General features: G+C 27.9%; 1 protein-coding gene across 1 annotated transcript; it reads left to right on the forward strand.

Annotated features, from left to right (window-relative positions):
- Nucleotides 1-2,950: 2,950 nt before the first annotated feature.
- LOC135928230 (zinc finger MYM-type protein 5-like) lies at nt 2,951-3,992 on the forward strand. The gene is made up of 3 exons (XM_065464631.1): nt 2,951-3,008; nt 3,070-3,186; nt 3,481-3,992. The coding sequence occupies exons 1-3, from the start codon at nt 2,951-2,953 to the stop codon at nt 3,990-3,992; spliced, it is 687 nt and encodes a 228-aa protein (XP_065320703.1).
- The last annotated feature ends 12,700 nt before the right edge of the window (nt 3,993-16,692 follow it).

Genomic DNA, 16,692 nt, shown 5'->3' on the forward strand with positions numbered 1-16,692 from the left:
CCACTTTTAAAAATAAAAAGGTTAAGAAACTTTGCAATTTGTCACATAATTATGTTAAAATTGTTATACTTTTTTTATAAAAAAAACCTATAAATAAAATGGAAGAGGATAGGATTAAAAATATATAATTTTAAAATTGAAAAAAAATAAAATATTGTAATGAAATTGCAAATTCTGGTTATTTAAATGTTACTCTTCACATAAAATTTACTTATCATTTATAGGTTACGTTTAAAAAAATTTATTTTTTAAAATTTATTATGGTGAACCCTTACATTTTTATACGATATTAAAATATGGATAAATTATATATGGCTATTTAAACGAATATGATTAATTAAAGAATAAATCAATGTGAAATAGTCTTCTTTTTCAAAAAAAAATATAATTTTTTTATATTAAGAAATAAAAGGCTGGCAGGGTTGGGCAAATTTTCAGAAAAATTGTATTCAGATACAGATACTTTATAAAAATCTTTATTTAAGATACAAGATACTAGATACTTTGGAAAAACTTCAATAGGATACAAGATACTTGTATCCATTTTTAAAAAAAGTATCTAAGTTAAAAAAAAATTTAAATAGTCAAAATCAAAATTTATCAAGCTTTATTTTTTTAAACTATAATATAAATTTATAAAAAATAAGAAAATTGATTGTAGAAAATATCAAATTTGCTATATAAATTAAGCGATATAAAGATAATTTTTTTAAAAATTGTATCTTATAATGATGAAAACAATCAGAACAAAAAAATTAGTAAATATCAATAAATCAACATCATAAATCAGCATTATTTTTTTTTAATAAATATTTCTTTTATTTATTTATAACTATTTAAAATATTTATATTGCGCCTCATCTTTCATATAATTTAGGACCTCTAATTCAAAATCATTTAGTGAATTATTAGAATTGGATGTGGTACTTTTAAAACAAAATTAATCATCATCTTCAAATATTGAAGATATTGTTAACATATTAATTTCAATATTATTTTTAAAAATAATTAAAGCTTCATGTATTAATAAATCCTAAAGGTTTTTTTCTTTTTCTTTTTCACCATCAATCCAAAATTTTTTAAGAAGGGGAGAAATAGTGGCCAAAAATGCGCTTTTAAAGTTAATATCAAATTAATATATATTTTAAAATCTTTTATTTAAAGAATTTTTTACTGCAATAGCTAATGGTTTGCAAAAATGTAGAACAATTTGAATTAAATTTGTGGTTTTTTTTAACGACATTTAATATTGGAGCTGATCTCCATAATAGCAGTTGATTTCACTTTGTATTTTGTTAATTGATACAGCCAATGGGGACATAATATGGCAATATTCTTCTAAATATAGCATTTCAATATATAGCATATGAATTCCAGTGACAAATCATTCCAAGAAAGCTTCTAATCTTAGTAGACCAAATATTTGCAGTAGTGCAGATATATATCTGATTTTCATTAACTGTTTTAAATTATCAGTTTCATATTTGAAACTTTCACATCAATTTTAAGATCTTCGAGAAAATTTTTTAATTGGTAATGGTAATCCAATACAAGATAATATTTCTAATAAATTGGCAAGTAGAAAAGATAAGGATAAGAGAAAAAAAAATTAAATTTACCTTCCGTCATTAACAAATTCTATTTGCTCAATATAGATAATGTATGCATTCCTTTAACAACAAATGAAGTTAATAATTTATTAAATTTTTCTTGAGATTTTTTCTTTTCATCATTTGAAAATTCTAGCGTTTTTGAGTTAATGATATTGCAATTTTCACAATTTCTTTTTGTTCTTTCTGTTAATGTAATATTTTATAATTGTTCATATAATTTTTATATGATTCCAGATGATGTCTCTATCAGTGAAACAAAAAATAATATATTTTATATTAGAGATTTATTTAGTAAATTTGCGATCAAATGGTCATATTTTGCATAGCCCTATTTTTTCTGTAAAAATTCTAATTAGATAGAATGTATTTATATTAAAATATTTATGAAAAAAACTATTGTCTTGTTTATAAATAATTCTAATTATTACTCTTTAAAATTTTATAAATAATAACAATGAAAATAAAATATATAATTTACTTTATATACTTTCGCAAGAATTATTTTTAAATTTAATATAATGGTATCTATTTATTTTATAAATTATATTTTATGCATATATGTAAAAATTTTAAAAAATAGCCCGACCCCCCCAAAAATTGTTGGCCCCCAAACCTGGCCCCCAGGAAAAATCTTTCGCCCCCTAAAGTGGCCCTCAAAAATTTTTCTGCCCCCCCCCTCCAAATTTGAAATTTTTTTTTAGAATTGATTATTTTTATATTTTTAATATAAATTTTGAATAAAAATTTTGAATATTTATTCAAAAATATTCAAAAAACATGTCTATTTACATTTAGAATTGATTATTTTTATATTTTTAATATAAATTTTGAATATTTATTCTACAAACATGTCTAGTTTGTAAATTTTTTTCTATCCTGTTATATTTTTATTTTTACTCAATATTAAATTATCATTCATTCATTTTTTTTATTTGTTTTTGTTGTGTATAACATTCTCTATAGATATCACATTTTTATTATAATATATAACCAGTTATTTTATTTTACAGCGTTTATTTTAAAATCATGAAGAAACAATCAGTTATTAACTCTTATTTTAAGTTAAAGTTAAACAAATGTCAAGCAACATCACCTATACAAACTACTATTAATACTATATCAGAAATTTCAGAAACTGATTCTTCTCATAGTTAGTATAAATTTATATTATTATTTCATGACTTATATGATATTGATATAGGGCAATACCTATATATTATTATTTCATATATATTTATTTTATATAAGATAAGAGACAGACATTTATTATTAATATTATCATTTTTGTATAATAATTTTAATTATTAAAATAAATATATTCACTCATATTTCACGATATGAATGGAACTAATAATCTAGAAAATGATCCTCACTACACTCAGGAGGAGGAAGATGGTAAATAGTTTAAAATTTAACCCAAATTTTTCTATTTATATATTTTTGACAATATCAATAGGAGTAGGAGATTATGGTGTTTCATTATTACATTTTGATTTTAAAACAAATAAAGACGAAGAAGAGACTCAATCATCTTCATCTAGCAGCTCTGTCTCTCATTATCAGGAGGCAACTAGTAAATGATTTATAAATATAAAAATATTATATTTTTTTTATTAATCTTTAAAGATATAATGTTTATGACCTTTTTCTAGTTTTTAATACTGAATATCTATAATTTTACTGATCAACTTTACTGATAATCTTCATCAGGGTTGGGCACTACAATATAGCAAATACTTGTATCTTAAATACAAGATAAATTTTGTGTTTGTTCATTTTCAGCATGCCCTTCCTTCGCCTATCCTGATGACCATTATTATTTATGACCCTTTCCCTCATTACAATTTATTAATTATAATATTTTTAGTGTCAAAAAAGTCCTCTAATGGTTCAATTCAAATCCCAGGTGACCTTAGCCAGAATAAACCAAATCAAATCAAATCAAACAATTACGCGAAAAAAGATATCCATGGAAGGCAAAGATCATTTCAAAAATCATGGTATAGAGGCCGAGACTGGTTGGAGTATAGTGTAGAAGCTGACGCTGCCTTTTGTTTTCCATGTAGGAAATACTTGTGTAATCCAAGTGATGAATTTGGACAAACGGGATTCAGAAATTGGAAAAATGCGTTAGCTGCCAAGAAGGGACTGCTAAAACACGAGAGCTCAAAAGCTCATTTAAATTCAATTACAATATGGCATGATAAAAATCAAAATATAAACAAAGGTACAGAAATAACTAAAATGTTGGGAGGTGATCAAATTAATCGTAATCAATATTATATTAAATCAATATTTGATTTGATGCTATTTCTTAGCATACAAGAGCTACCTTTCCGTGGGACTGGTTCAACAAATATTACTGCAAAAGAAAAATAATTTATTCTTCTGGGCTATTTATAGCAATGTTTTCCTACACCATCCAAAAAGACCCTGAATTAAATAAAATTATGAAATTTATACCCCAAAATGCCCAGTATACATCACCACAGATTCAAAACGAAGTAATATCCATTATGGCAGATATGGTGCTTGAACATATTTCAGACAAATATAATAAAAGCGAGATGCCTTTTTTTTGTCTTAAGGCTGATGAGACAAAAGATGCTTCAGGTTGTGAAAACCTGAGCATAATAATTCGCTATATTTTTTCTGGAGAAATCCAAGAAAATTTAATAGGAATCATTAATTTAGAGTGTCTTTCTGCTGAAAGCATTACAGATTGCATTTTAAGCAACTTAATGATCTAAATATTAATTCAGCTAATATAATAAGCTAGGCATATGATGGTGCAACGGGCCGAAATGGAGGAGTGCAAACACTTCTTCAAAAAAAAATTAATAAAAATGTTCCTTTTATACATTGCTACAACCACAAGTTGCATCTTGTGGTTCAAAATTGGTATAATAATATTGTTATTATTTCTAATTTTTTTAATTTATCAAATACATTGTATAATTTTTTCAGGCGTTTTAATGTATCCTGTAAATATACAGGCCACACCCTTAAGAGACTTATAGACCAGAGGTGGACTGGTCATTTGGAAACATCTCGCATTATTTATGAGAATTTTGAGGCTATTGGTGAAGTATTATTTTACTTTTCTAATAGAACTCTTAATTCAGAGGTTTCAATTCATGATTCAGTCGAAGCCTCTGGTCTTTTATCTCAATGTATTAATATAAATTACATTATATTAGCCATCATAATCTATGAGATATTAATTACAATAGATCCACTAAATAAGTTTCTACAATCAGTAGGTACTAATCTAGTGGATGCTAAAGATTATATTGATTCTACTATCAATATATTAAAAAATAAAAGAAGTGATAATTCTTTTGCTTTGATTGTGATTAAGGCTGAACAACTTTTATCAAAATTTAATCTTACTCCCCAAAAATCATCACGGGTACGTTAAACGCCTAAAAATTTCCAATTTTTTTTAATTGATAGCAAACTAGAATTCGATTGTGAAAAAGACTCCGATTGGAGTTCTTTAAAAAGGATATATTATGAAATTATAGATAACTTTGTGGATCGTTTTTTAGACCGATTTACAGAAGATGATTTTAATCTTTTTTCATCTTTTATTACATTGTCTCCCCTTGACCCTGATTATTTTTTATCAGATAAAATGGCCCCATTAAAATCCCTGTTAAACTTAAATATGGAAACACTGCATCATGAAATGAAGATAGCAAAAGGATTGCTAGCTTCGGAAGCTAAAGAAAATCATAATTTTGAAAAAATCTTACATATTATGTATAAAAAAATATATAATCATGCATTTAAAGAATTATATAAATGCTACTCAGCAGCGATAATCATTGGGATATCAACGGCTTCTTGTGAGGCCTCGTTCTCTACATTAAAGAGAGTTTTATCGAGCAGTAGAGAGTCTATGAAGGATAAACGTAAACAAAATTTAGTATTAATGGCGTATGAAAAAAGAATAACAGAATTTATCTTTTAGTTCATTTATATTAAAATTTAAAAATAAAATTCGCCGTATTCTATTATAGTAATATTTTGTTTTGTATATGCATATTATAGTATTATTTTGTTTTGTATATTCATATATTCATATTATAGTATTATTTTGTTATTAAATTTTTAATAAAAATAGGAAAAAATTTCTATGAATGCGTAATTATTTGTTTGATTTTAAAAAAATAGTGCCCCCCCCCCCAAGTAAGCACTTTCACGCCCCTAAGTGAAAATTCCTGGCTACGGCCCTGCATAGATGATTTTTATATGTCATTTTAATTTCATTATCAATCATTAATATAAAAATTTAATTAAAAATACTTATAAATTTAACAACAAATTGATATGGAATATAAAATGATAATGAATATGATTATAAATGTATATTATTCTATTAGGCGCTTGACAATATAAGATGATCCTCAGAGCCACTTATAGATTTGTGACATTCTTTACATTCTTCAGTAATTTTATTATTTGTTTTGGTATGTTCATGTTGAGTGACTTGATAAAATTTTCCATTTAAAATATTTAACTTAAATTTATAATTATATTCTTCTGTAAGAGAATCATCTGACTAATATAAAGATATTATTGTATATTCTTCTTTAATCATTATATTAAAATAGATAGATATAAAACGATTCAAACAAAATATGGTAGTTGTTTGCAAATTGCTTTATGACAACCAACGTCATATATCATACATTATCTTAAAATATCTAAATTCAGATTAAATTTTTCATTTAAATTTTAAAATAATATCATTTTAAATTTTAATACTATTTAAATTAACTAATATAAATTTTTTTTTAATTTCCTTCTTATTTTCTTTTAAATATTTTTACTATTATATAGCATCCGTCATTTTTGATAGATTATATTTTATATTATCTTTAATCGAAAATTTCTATCACGATGGGAAGATCTACTATAAGAAAACAAGCACCCTTTTCGGCAGAGCCATTAGGCAATATTCTCACCCCGGATAATTCCGGGGCAGGAAAAAATCTGCCAGGTCCTAGCTTCGAAAACCCAGATGCGGACGTTTGCAGAAACCAACCTCCAGTTATTAACACAGTATCCTTGGAAACAATGACCGCTGCCATTGCCTCTTTGACATCGGAAATGCGCGCTCTAACCACCTTCGTTCATGATGAACGGTGCAGGAGAAGATCATCGATCAGAACCCTCTCCACGATGATCGAAGAGAGGGATTAATCCTTCTCAAGCGATGGAGACGATATCCGTAGCTCAGTATCAAGGATCAGAACCACGATAACTACAGAGCCTGCAGTCGCAAAACCAATACGTACACCCAAGCCAGCGTCTACATGAGCGTGGGGGGGGGGGGTAGGAACAGATTGCATCCTATTTTTTTGAGGGGTTATGAGGTAAGCTGCTTTAATGGGGGTAGGATAAATTTTTTGGGGGGTTATCTATTAAATTTTGAGATGAAATAGGACAAAATTTATTGCTGTAAAAATTAATACATTTATTATAGTATTATTATAATACAATTCATCGACCAAATCTATATATTGCAAACAATCATACACATTGTTTTCCAAATAAACTATCCTTTTAAATGAAGCTCATAATGCCATAATAATAAATTAATTGTAAATAATGGAGGTTTTAATTGAATTTATTTTCTAAAAAATAAATTCTTTATATTCATAAAATATCGATAGTTGGTAGTAGAGATAGATTAATTTAAGTTATCCTTTATAAATTCTTTGAAAAGAGTATCAAGAAATAAATAGGTGAAAATAATGATAAAAACACACCGCCGCAGAGGCAGTAAATTTTTTTTTTTGGGGGGGGGGGGGGTAGGCAAAAGTTTTTGAAGGGGGTTTGCATCCAGTGAAAATCCTGTCATGTAGACTCTGACCTGAGCAGAAAGTGGCAAAGCTTATGAGACTATGGAAAGTAAAATTAGACCTTAAAGAACCTAAGTGTAAGGCCAACGATCGTGATAGGCATGAAATCAAACACCTAAAACGTATAGTGGAATGTATGAACCCGCAAGCCGACATGAGAATCTGCCATGCTTAATTTGGCAGAGTACGTATTATCACTATGGCCATTCACTGGAATTAGCCAATGACATGTCTTTCCAGGAGAGATACACTGACGCAGAAGAAATTAAAATCGTTGCCGATAAGCCCTTTCGCAGGGCACTGACGAGCAGGACTACCTCCACCTTTCGTCGGCCCAAGAAAGAGACGACCTCCACCCGGGGTAAGAAGCGAAAGTAAAAAGTATACCTTCTCCCCCGTTTCTTCCTCTATTTCTCCCTCCTTCCTTTTTACTCTACCTTTTTCTTCTTCACCTAATACCCAAAGACCCTTTTCAGGGCTACATGCAACAATTAATTTGAACCAAGGAAACACCCAAATCCCGGTGCATGGACCGCCAAACCGGAAGGGCAAACTAGCTTAATTCCCTGTCTGGCATAAAAGAGTTAACAAATATCTTAAGGAATTGAGGCGCCAGCTATTTTCGCCAAATGACGACCAGGATAATGTAGCATCAGAAGGAAGCAGCGATCAACCGTCTCCGCCTCCGAGATCGTCGACGGCAGTTAACAACCAGAAACTTCATCGGATGTTGTGTCACTATTGTCGGAAGATTCTGGTATCCAGGAATGAAGGATTGACAACCCATCTACCATATCCTGACTATCCCCACTCTCTAGAATACTCGAGGAAGCTGAATCTAACATCGATACCCTAGAAAGCGTGTTTTCTGGTGGAAACGAGGATTTTGGTGCTCCCCAAGCAGGATCCATGGCCATCCCATCTACCAACGATACCCTCTAAGGTAGTGTTGTTAATTAATCGAGTTCTTTCGACTACGACTAATAGTCGTAATCATGGAAATCGACTAAAAACTTTAGCGACTGTCTATTAGTCGACTAATTTGGTCGACTAATTTAGTCGACAAAAACGACTAATTTAGTTGACTAAAACGACTAATATAGTCGACTAAAACGATTAATTTAGTCCACTAAGTTGATCTATTAAGTCACCATATAGGTGAAAATATATATTGTAAACATATTAAGTTAAAATTTATGTGAAGATTTACCATAGAAAAGTGACAATTGTCATATCGTTATTTTTGAACTTTTTTGAATTTTTTCAAAGTAAATAGGTAAAAATATATATTGTATAAAGATGTTAAAATAAAATTTCAGTGAAGATTTATCATAGAAAAGTGACAATTGTCATAATCGTTATTTTTTAACTTTTTTGAATTTTTTAAAGTAAATAGATAAAAATATATATTGTAAAGATGTTAAATTAAAATTTCAGTGAAGATGTACCATAGAAAAGTGACAATTGTCATAATCGTTATATTTTAACTTTTTTAAATTCTTTTAAAGTAAATAGGTAAAAATATATATTGTAAAGATGTTAAAATAAAATTTCAGTGAAGATGTACCATAGAAAAGTGACAATTGTCATGATCGTTATTTTTTAACTTTTTTGAATTTTTTTAAAGTAAATAGTTAAAAATATATATTGTAAAGATGTTAAAATAAAATTTCAGTGAAGATGTACCATAGAAAAGTGGCAATTGTCATAATCGTTATTTTTTAACTTTTTTAAATTTTTTTAAAGTAAATAGGTAAAAATATATATTGTAAAGATGTTAAAATAAAATTTCAGTGAAGATGTACCATAGAAAAGTGACAATTGCCATAATCATTATTTTTTAACTTTTTTCAATTTTTTTAAGTAAATAGGTAAAAATATATATTGTAAAGATTTTAAAATAAAATTTCAGTGAAGATGTACCATAGAAAATGTAAAAGAAACAAGTAAAGTTTAACTTTAAATAAAATTTTATTTCTACTTTAAAAAATAAAATAATAATAAATTTATAATATGTATATCATCGACTGGTATATATACTGGTATATGTAACAAAACATTTAAATTAATACTCAATAAATTATTTTACAAATTTGAATAAACAACACAATATGTAACAAAACATTTAAATTAATACTCAATTAATTATTTTACAAATTTGAATAAACAACACTATTAACATTCCCCTCCTCGACAAAGCATCAAGTTGCTGCTAAGAAGGCGCATAAGTCTGTCTGATGGCGTGAGTCCATACGTTTTTGTAGGTTAGAAAAGTTGCTGTACGTTATCATTATTATAAGGATCATTGAATATATGGAATAAAATTTTGGAATAAAAGAATTTGGAATAAAATTTTTGGAATGTAGAATAACATAAGAATGATAAATCAAAAAAATTTTATATAATTTCGCGTTTTTTTTTTTTTAATTTTGCGTTTTATATTTTATTAGTAGCGTTTTAATATTTAATTTATTTTTTTTATTTTCAATCTCCGAGGTTAAAATATGCAAATATTACGCACATTTCCCTCTCTTAAAAAAAATTTAAATTTCACACAATATTTTTCTAAAATAATGATGTTTAATTTTTACATAACCTTTTGTCTTCAGAAGCTTTATTTCAAAAACATTTTTATCATATTAAGTATTACTTATAAGGGTTATGTAAATCTATCATGTGATTTAAACCTTTTAATTCATGTTTTAATTACATTTTAATATATTTAAAATTAAAGTTTTATCTTCTTGTTTAGGATTTTTAATGAATTATATCTAAAAATTCATCTCTAGGTTTAGTTAATTTACAAAAATTGGTCATCATACAAGAAATCCAAAAAAAATATATCAATATTTCACTAAGAAATTAAGTAAATAATTTTTTAAGGCTTTTATGTGTTCAAATATGTCCATTATTGATTTACATTTAAGTTATTTTAATAAGTAAATTTACAACATGACTTTATCTCGGCATAAAATTTTAATTTCAAATAACTTTTCTTCTTACGTGGATTAGAATAATAAGTGATCATCTTTGGTCTCACAATATAGAATTCATAACCTAACGTCCAAATTCCATATTGGTTCTTTCTAGGATGTCACATTAGGTTAGGTGCTGGTTATCATATTCCAGTCCAACATCCAGAGCCAGGACACCATGAAGAAAGAAGCTTTTTGCATGAAAGTGCTAAGGTTTGATTCTAGTCATCTCCATAGATTAAGCAATCAACACAATAGGTAGTCGTCACAATAGGTAGTCATATAAATAGAGTCATCTCAATGGATTAAGCAATCTTCACAATAGGTAGTCATATAAATAGAGTCATCTCAACGGATTAAGCAATCGTCACAATAGGTAGTCACCACATTAAGTAGTCATATAAATAGAGTCATCTCAATGGATTAAGCAATCGTCACAATAGGTAGTCACCACAATACGTAGTCATATAAATAGATAAGGTAGTGAATAATATTTGATTTTTTTTTTAATTTAAGGCAAATTTTATATATTTTCTTCTTCTTTTTTTTTTTTACAAAAACGTACCGGGGCGCCATAAAAGAAACAAGTTTTGTTTTAAATAAATTTTATTTCTACTTTAAAAAATAAAATAATAATAAATTTATAATATGTATATCATCGACTGGTATATATACTGGTATATGTAACAAAACATTTAAATTAATACTCAATAAATTATTTTACAAATTTGAATAAACAACACAATATGTAACAAAACATTTAAATTAATACTCAATTAATTATTTTACAAATTTGAATAAACAACACTATTAACAAAATGACAATTGTCATAATCGTTATTTTTTAACTTTTTTGAATTTTTTTAAAGTAAATAGGTAAAAATATATACATTGTAAATGTGTTAAAATAAAATTTCAGTTAAGATGTACCATAGAAAAGTGACAATTGTCATAATCGTTATTTTTGAACTTTTTTGAATTTTTTTAAAGTAAATACGTCAAAATATGTATTTTAAAGATGTTAAATAAAATTTCAGTGAAGATGTACCATAGAAAAATGACAATTGTCATAATATATATTTTTCAACTTTTTTGCTGAAACGAGCTGACTTTAGCCTACGCCCGTTATTATTAACTGCCATAATTGACGTGTATGGTTTTGCTAACCTCGCTAGCTCTAAATTGACAAATCATGATTGAAATAATATCTAGATTTCATAAATACTCATAAAACTTATTCAATTTATAGAAGAGTTTAGAACCTTTTCAATTAAAAATTAAAATTCTGTTATGTATTCAATATAATTGCTATAAGAAGATTATAATATTGTATAACAAAATATTCAAATAATAGCTTTGAATTAGTGATTTGCATCGGGCCTAATTTTTCAGGCCCGCCCGAAATATTTTAAAAAAAGTTTACCCCGGACGGAACGAAATTTTTTTAAAAAAATTGAGGGGAATAGGGTTGAAGATATACTATATTTTGATAGTTTTCTGTTATTATATGAGCTCGGTAAATGGGCGCATTATCCATTATTAATAGCGAATTCAACAGTAAAATGTATGATAATTTATCCAGGTAAGTTTTGAATTTTATTGATGTAAATGCTCCGTCTATAATTATGTATTTTTTTAAACCATTAATTCCTATGGTGCATAAAACCGATACGTTTTTCCCTTTGAAGGGTTTGATGGATGGCCTCTTACCCAGAGGTGCCCATCCATAGTGGGAAATGACGTGGGAATTGAAGCCTGTTTCATCTAAATAGAATAAATTTTGAAATGGCACGTTCATCATATTTAGGCAATATTCTTTACGAATATTTATAACATCTGGGAAATTCCGTCTTTCGGGTTCTTTTCCAACCGTTTTCTTGCTCCATCCCATTGATTTAAGGTATCTAGATATTCCCGAGGTGGTAAATTTTCACTATATTTTTTATCGTCAATCCATTATTATGTTCTAGTAGCTGTATAATTTTAGCTTTTAATTCTGAATCATCCATTTTGTTTTTTCCTCTTTGATGGATAATGTAATCGGCCAAGGGGGCACCGTAATATTTGGGGAATAGTACATCTTCACTGAAATTTTATTTTAACATCTTTACAATATATAATTTTTACCTATTTACTTTAAAAAATTTAAAAAGTTATAAAATAACCATATGACAATTGTCACTTTTCTATGGTACATCTTCACTGAAATTTTATTTTAACATCTTTACAATATATATTTTGACCTATTTACAATATATATTTTTACCTATTTACAATATATATTTTTACCTATTTACTTTAAAAAAATAAAAAAAAGTTAAAAAATAACGATTATGACAATTGTCACTTTATGATACATCTTCACTGAAATTTTATTTTAACATCTTTACAATATATATTTTTACCTATGTACTTTAAAAAAATTTAAAAAATAACGATTATGACAATTGTCACTTTTCTATTGTACATTTTCACTGAAATTTTATTTTAACATCTTTACAATATATATTTTTACCTATTTACTTTAAAAAAATTCAAAAAAGTTAAAAAATAACCATTATGACAATTGTCACTTTTCTATGGTACATCTTCACTGAAATTTTATTTTAACATCTTTACAATATATATTTTTACCTATTTACTAAAAAAAAATTCAAAAGTTAAAAAATAACGATTATGACAATTGTCACTTTTCTATGGTACATCTTCACTGAAATTTTATTTTAAAATCTTTACAATATATATTTTTACCTATTTACTTTAAAAAAATTCAAAAAAGTTAAAAAATAACGATTATGACAATTGTCACTTTTCTAAGGTACATCTTCACTGAAATTTTATTTTAACATCTTTCAATATATATTTTTACCTATTTACTTTAAAAAAAATTCAAAAGTTAAAATATAACGATTATGACAATTGTCACTATTCTATGGTACATCTTCACTGAAATTTTATTTTAACATCTTTACAATATATATTTTTACCTATTTACTTTAAAAAAATTCAAAAAAGTTAAAAAATAACGATTATGACAATTGTCTATTTTCTTTGGTACATCTTCACTGAAATTTTATTTTAACATCTTTACAATATATAATTTTACCTATTTAATTTATAAAAATTCAAAAAAGTTACAAAATAACGATTATGACAATTGTCACTTTTCTATGGTACATCTTAACTGAAATTTTATTTTAACATCTTTACAATATATATTTTTACCTATTTACTTTAAAAAAATTCAAAAAGAAAAATAACGATTTTGACAATTGTCACTTTTCTATGGTACATCTTAACTGAAATTTTATTTTAACACATTTACAATATATATATTTTTACCTATTTACTTTTCAAAAATAACCATTTTGATAATTAATATTTTTCTATGATGATACATCTTCACTGAAATTTTATTTTTACATCTTTACAACTTATATTTTTACCTAAAAAATTTTAAAAAAGTTCAAAAATAACGATTACGACTTAATTTAGTCGTTTTAGTCGACTATATTAGTCGTTTTAGTCGAAATTAGTCGACCAAATTAGTCGACTAATAGACTAATTTAGTTGCTAAAGTTTTTAGTCTAATTTTTAGACTAAAACTATTAGTTAGTCGTCTGTTAATCGACTAAATTTAGTCGATTAACAACACTACTCCAAGGCTTCGTCAGTATACACGGCCGTGTTGTCCCAGCAGATTCCGGCTTCGAACGAAGACTTACTCTGAACATCGTCAAGGCCAAGCTCGCCGTAGGTCCCCTAATGTCCGCCTTCACCAAAGCCATCGCAAAAAGGAGTTACAGGCCCAGACTAGATCATCTGCGAATCCGTACTAATGAAGGGAGATACTTCCGCCACCCCACGTGCTCGGTAACCTGACGAAAGTTTTCTACCGATAATCCATAACTCTTGGCCGCTGGCGTTATTGAAGAAGGTGACCGAGATCAGATTTTCTCACTTATGTACATTATTCCCAAAACAGATGGAACACCCCGCGTCATCAGTGACTTCTTCGGAAGTTTCTAAAAACTTTCTTCACTGTTCCGTCTGAAATCTATCCCGTTAATGTCAGCCAATCCTGAGAAGGCGAAATTCGCCTGCAAAATTAACATAAAATCAGCTTTTATTTCCATCCCCTTGCCTCTAAAATTGCCGAGATTTTTTGGCGTGTGGTTCATGGGCACCAAATATAGATACAAGGTTCTACCTATGGGAGCCTCGTTTAGCCCTTTCTGCCTTCAAAGTATTATATATACAATTACAGTTGTGTCAAGATTGTTCCCGCCTTATTACAATCTATGCACGGCTCTACCCTGGCACCTGTGACACTTACCTAGCATTCAAAAAAGCGGAGATAATTATCAATACCCTCGAACATCCAATCAGCCTTCGATATCACGTCAACAACACAGTTTACGTGGATGCCTCCGATAGCTTCATTGGTATTTCGTTCTGGGGTTTCGATAACATGTCCGTCACCTTCCAGGAAGCGGCCCTGCCCTTCAACATCCCTATGCATGTCATTAGCCACATCAGCGCTAGGGAAATACTGGCAGTCGGAGTAAGTACCCTTTTGCTATTGACCGGTTCAATGTACCCTCGAAGATTTTACAGATTCGACTGTTGCCTACTACGTCTTTAGAAAAGGGGGATCCAGATCCCCCTCCATCAAAATCACCCAGATCTTAGTGAAAATAGGTCTCCCTAATTTAACGGCTGTCTCCCAGAATATACAATGGACTCCTACCGATGATAATCTCGCCGACAAACCTTCCAATCAGTGGATAGGAGACCGTGGACAACTGGATCTGTTTAACAGACACGCTATGGACGAAACAACTGTAGATCAAGCTATTAAACAAGTTGAGGAACACGCCTCGTTATTTGGGACCGAAACAGCAGTTACCCCGTCACTCATCTCAGACCTATCTCAACCGCCAACTACAACTTGGAACCTAGAAGCGATATCTGTCGATTCAAGGAACCTATATTGATCAAATCGAAATTCGAAAACAACTTACGATACTTTCCAAAATTTTAAAAAATGAGATACAAATATCCACGATACTGTCTAACCCTGAAAGCGGGTCTTTACATTAGTACTTTGATCATAGGCGTAGCCAGGATTTTCCTAAGAGGGTGGGGGGAATAAAAAAATTACTAAGGGCTTGGCCCCCAAACCCCCCATTTTAGCTGGGTTTCGGCCTGGTTACCTTAGTCTATATATAGTCATAAAATATTTTTACAAGATAGGAGGCTAATTTTAGTAAAAAATAAGCCTGGTACAAATATGGAATAATTTTTATTAGTTTATATAAAATATAATAAATTACTTGTATATACATTATTATAAAAGCATGGTAATAATTTATTCCAAACAAGTATAAGAAATTTATTTATAGAAAGTAAGTAGACATATAGTTGATATTCCTCTATTATATAGAACTAGTTACAAATACTAGGTAAAATTCCACTTTTACAGACATATTTTCAGTTAGAGAATATATTACAGTTAATATTTTAACAAATTTTACTAATCAATGCTCTTGATAATAAATATAGCACCAATTTGCATTATATTATTTAACGCCCTGCCCTCTATTTAATTTAAACATAAAATGATATTAAAAATTAATCTTTATATTCATCATCTCACAATGTCTTTAAAAGATATTTTCTGTTGTTCTTATCAATAATTTATAGTTTTCTGTAAAATATATAATTCGCTGTATTGACAAAAATTACTTGTATGATAATTGATAATTAGATATACTGTAAATCTGCGACATATAATATTCCACTGTATTCCACTGTTTGTATTGTGCTTTAACTTTTTTATTTAATTTATGATTTAATTATATCAATAGTTTTATAATTATATTTTACTTTTATTAAGATAAATAAATTAAAATTACTCACAAAAGTATTTTTGGTTCACTTTTTTTATATACAAATGCTATTTTCCAAAAATTTATAAATTGCGATGAATAGTTTTATAAAAAAATATCAACTTTTACATTCTTTCTTTCAAATTATTGTTTAAGATATATGCATACATTTTTGGGAGTCAGGGATTGGGAGGAAGACTAAGGGGGATATTTTTTATTAGCTTAAAATGATATTCACAAAAGGTGATAAATTCTGAAGGGAAGAGGAAATTGCCCCCCCCCATGGCTACGCCTATGACTTCGATAGGAAAACGTTTTTTAATATAAAATATTTTAAAAT

This window comes from Gordionus sp. m RMFG-2023, chromosome 1, assembly GCF_954871325.1.
Source record: "Gordionus sp. m RMFG-2023 chromosome 1, tfGorSpeb1-WG-v2, whole genome shotgun sequence".
NCBI lineage: Eukaryota > Metazoa > Nematomorpha > Gordioida > Chordodea > Parachordodidae > Gordionus > Gordionus sp. m RMFG-2023.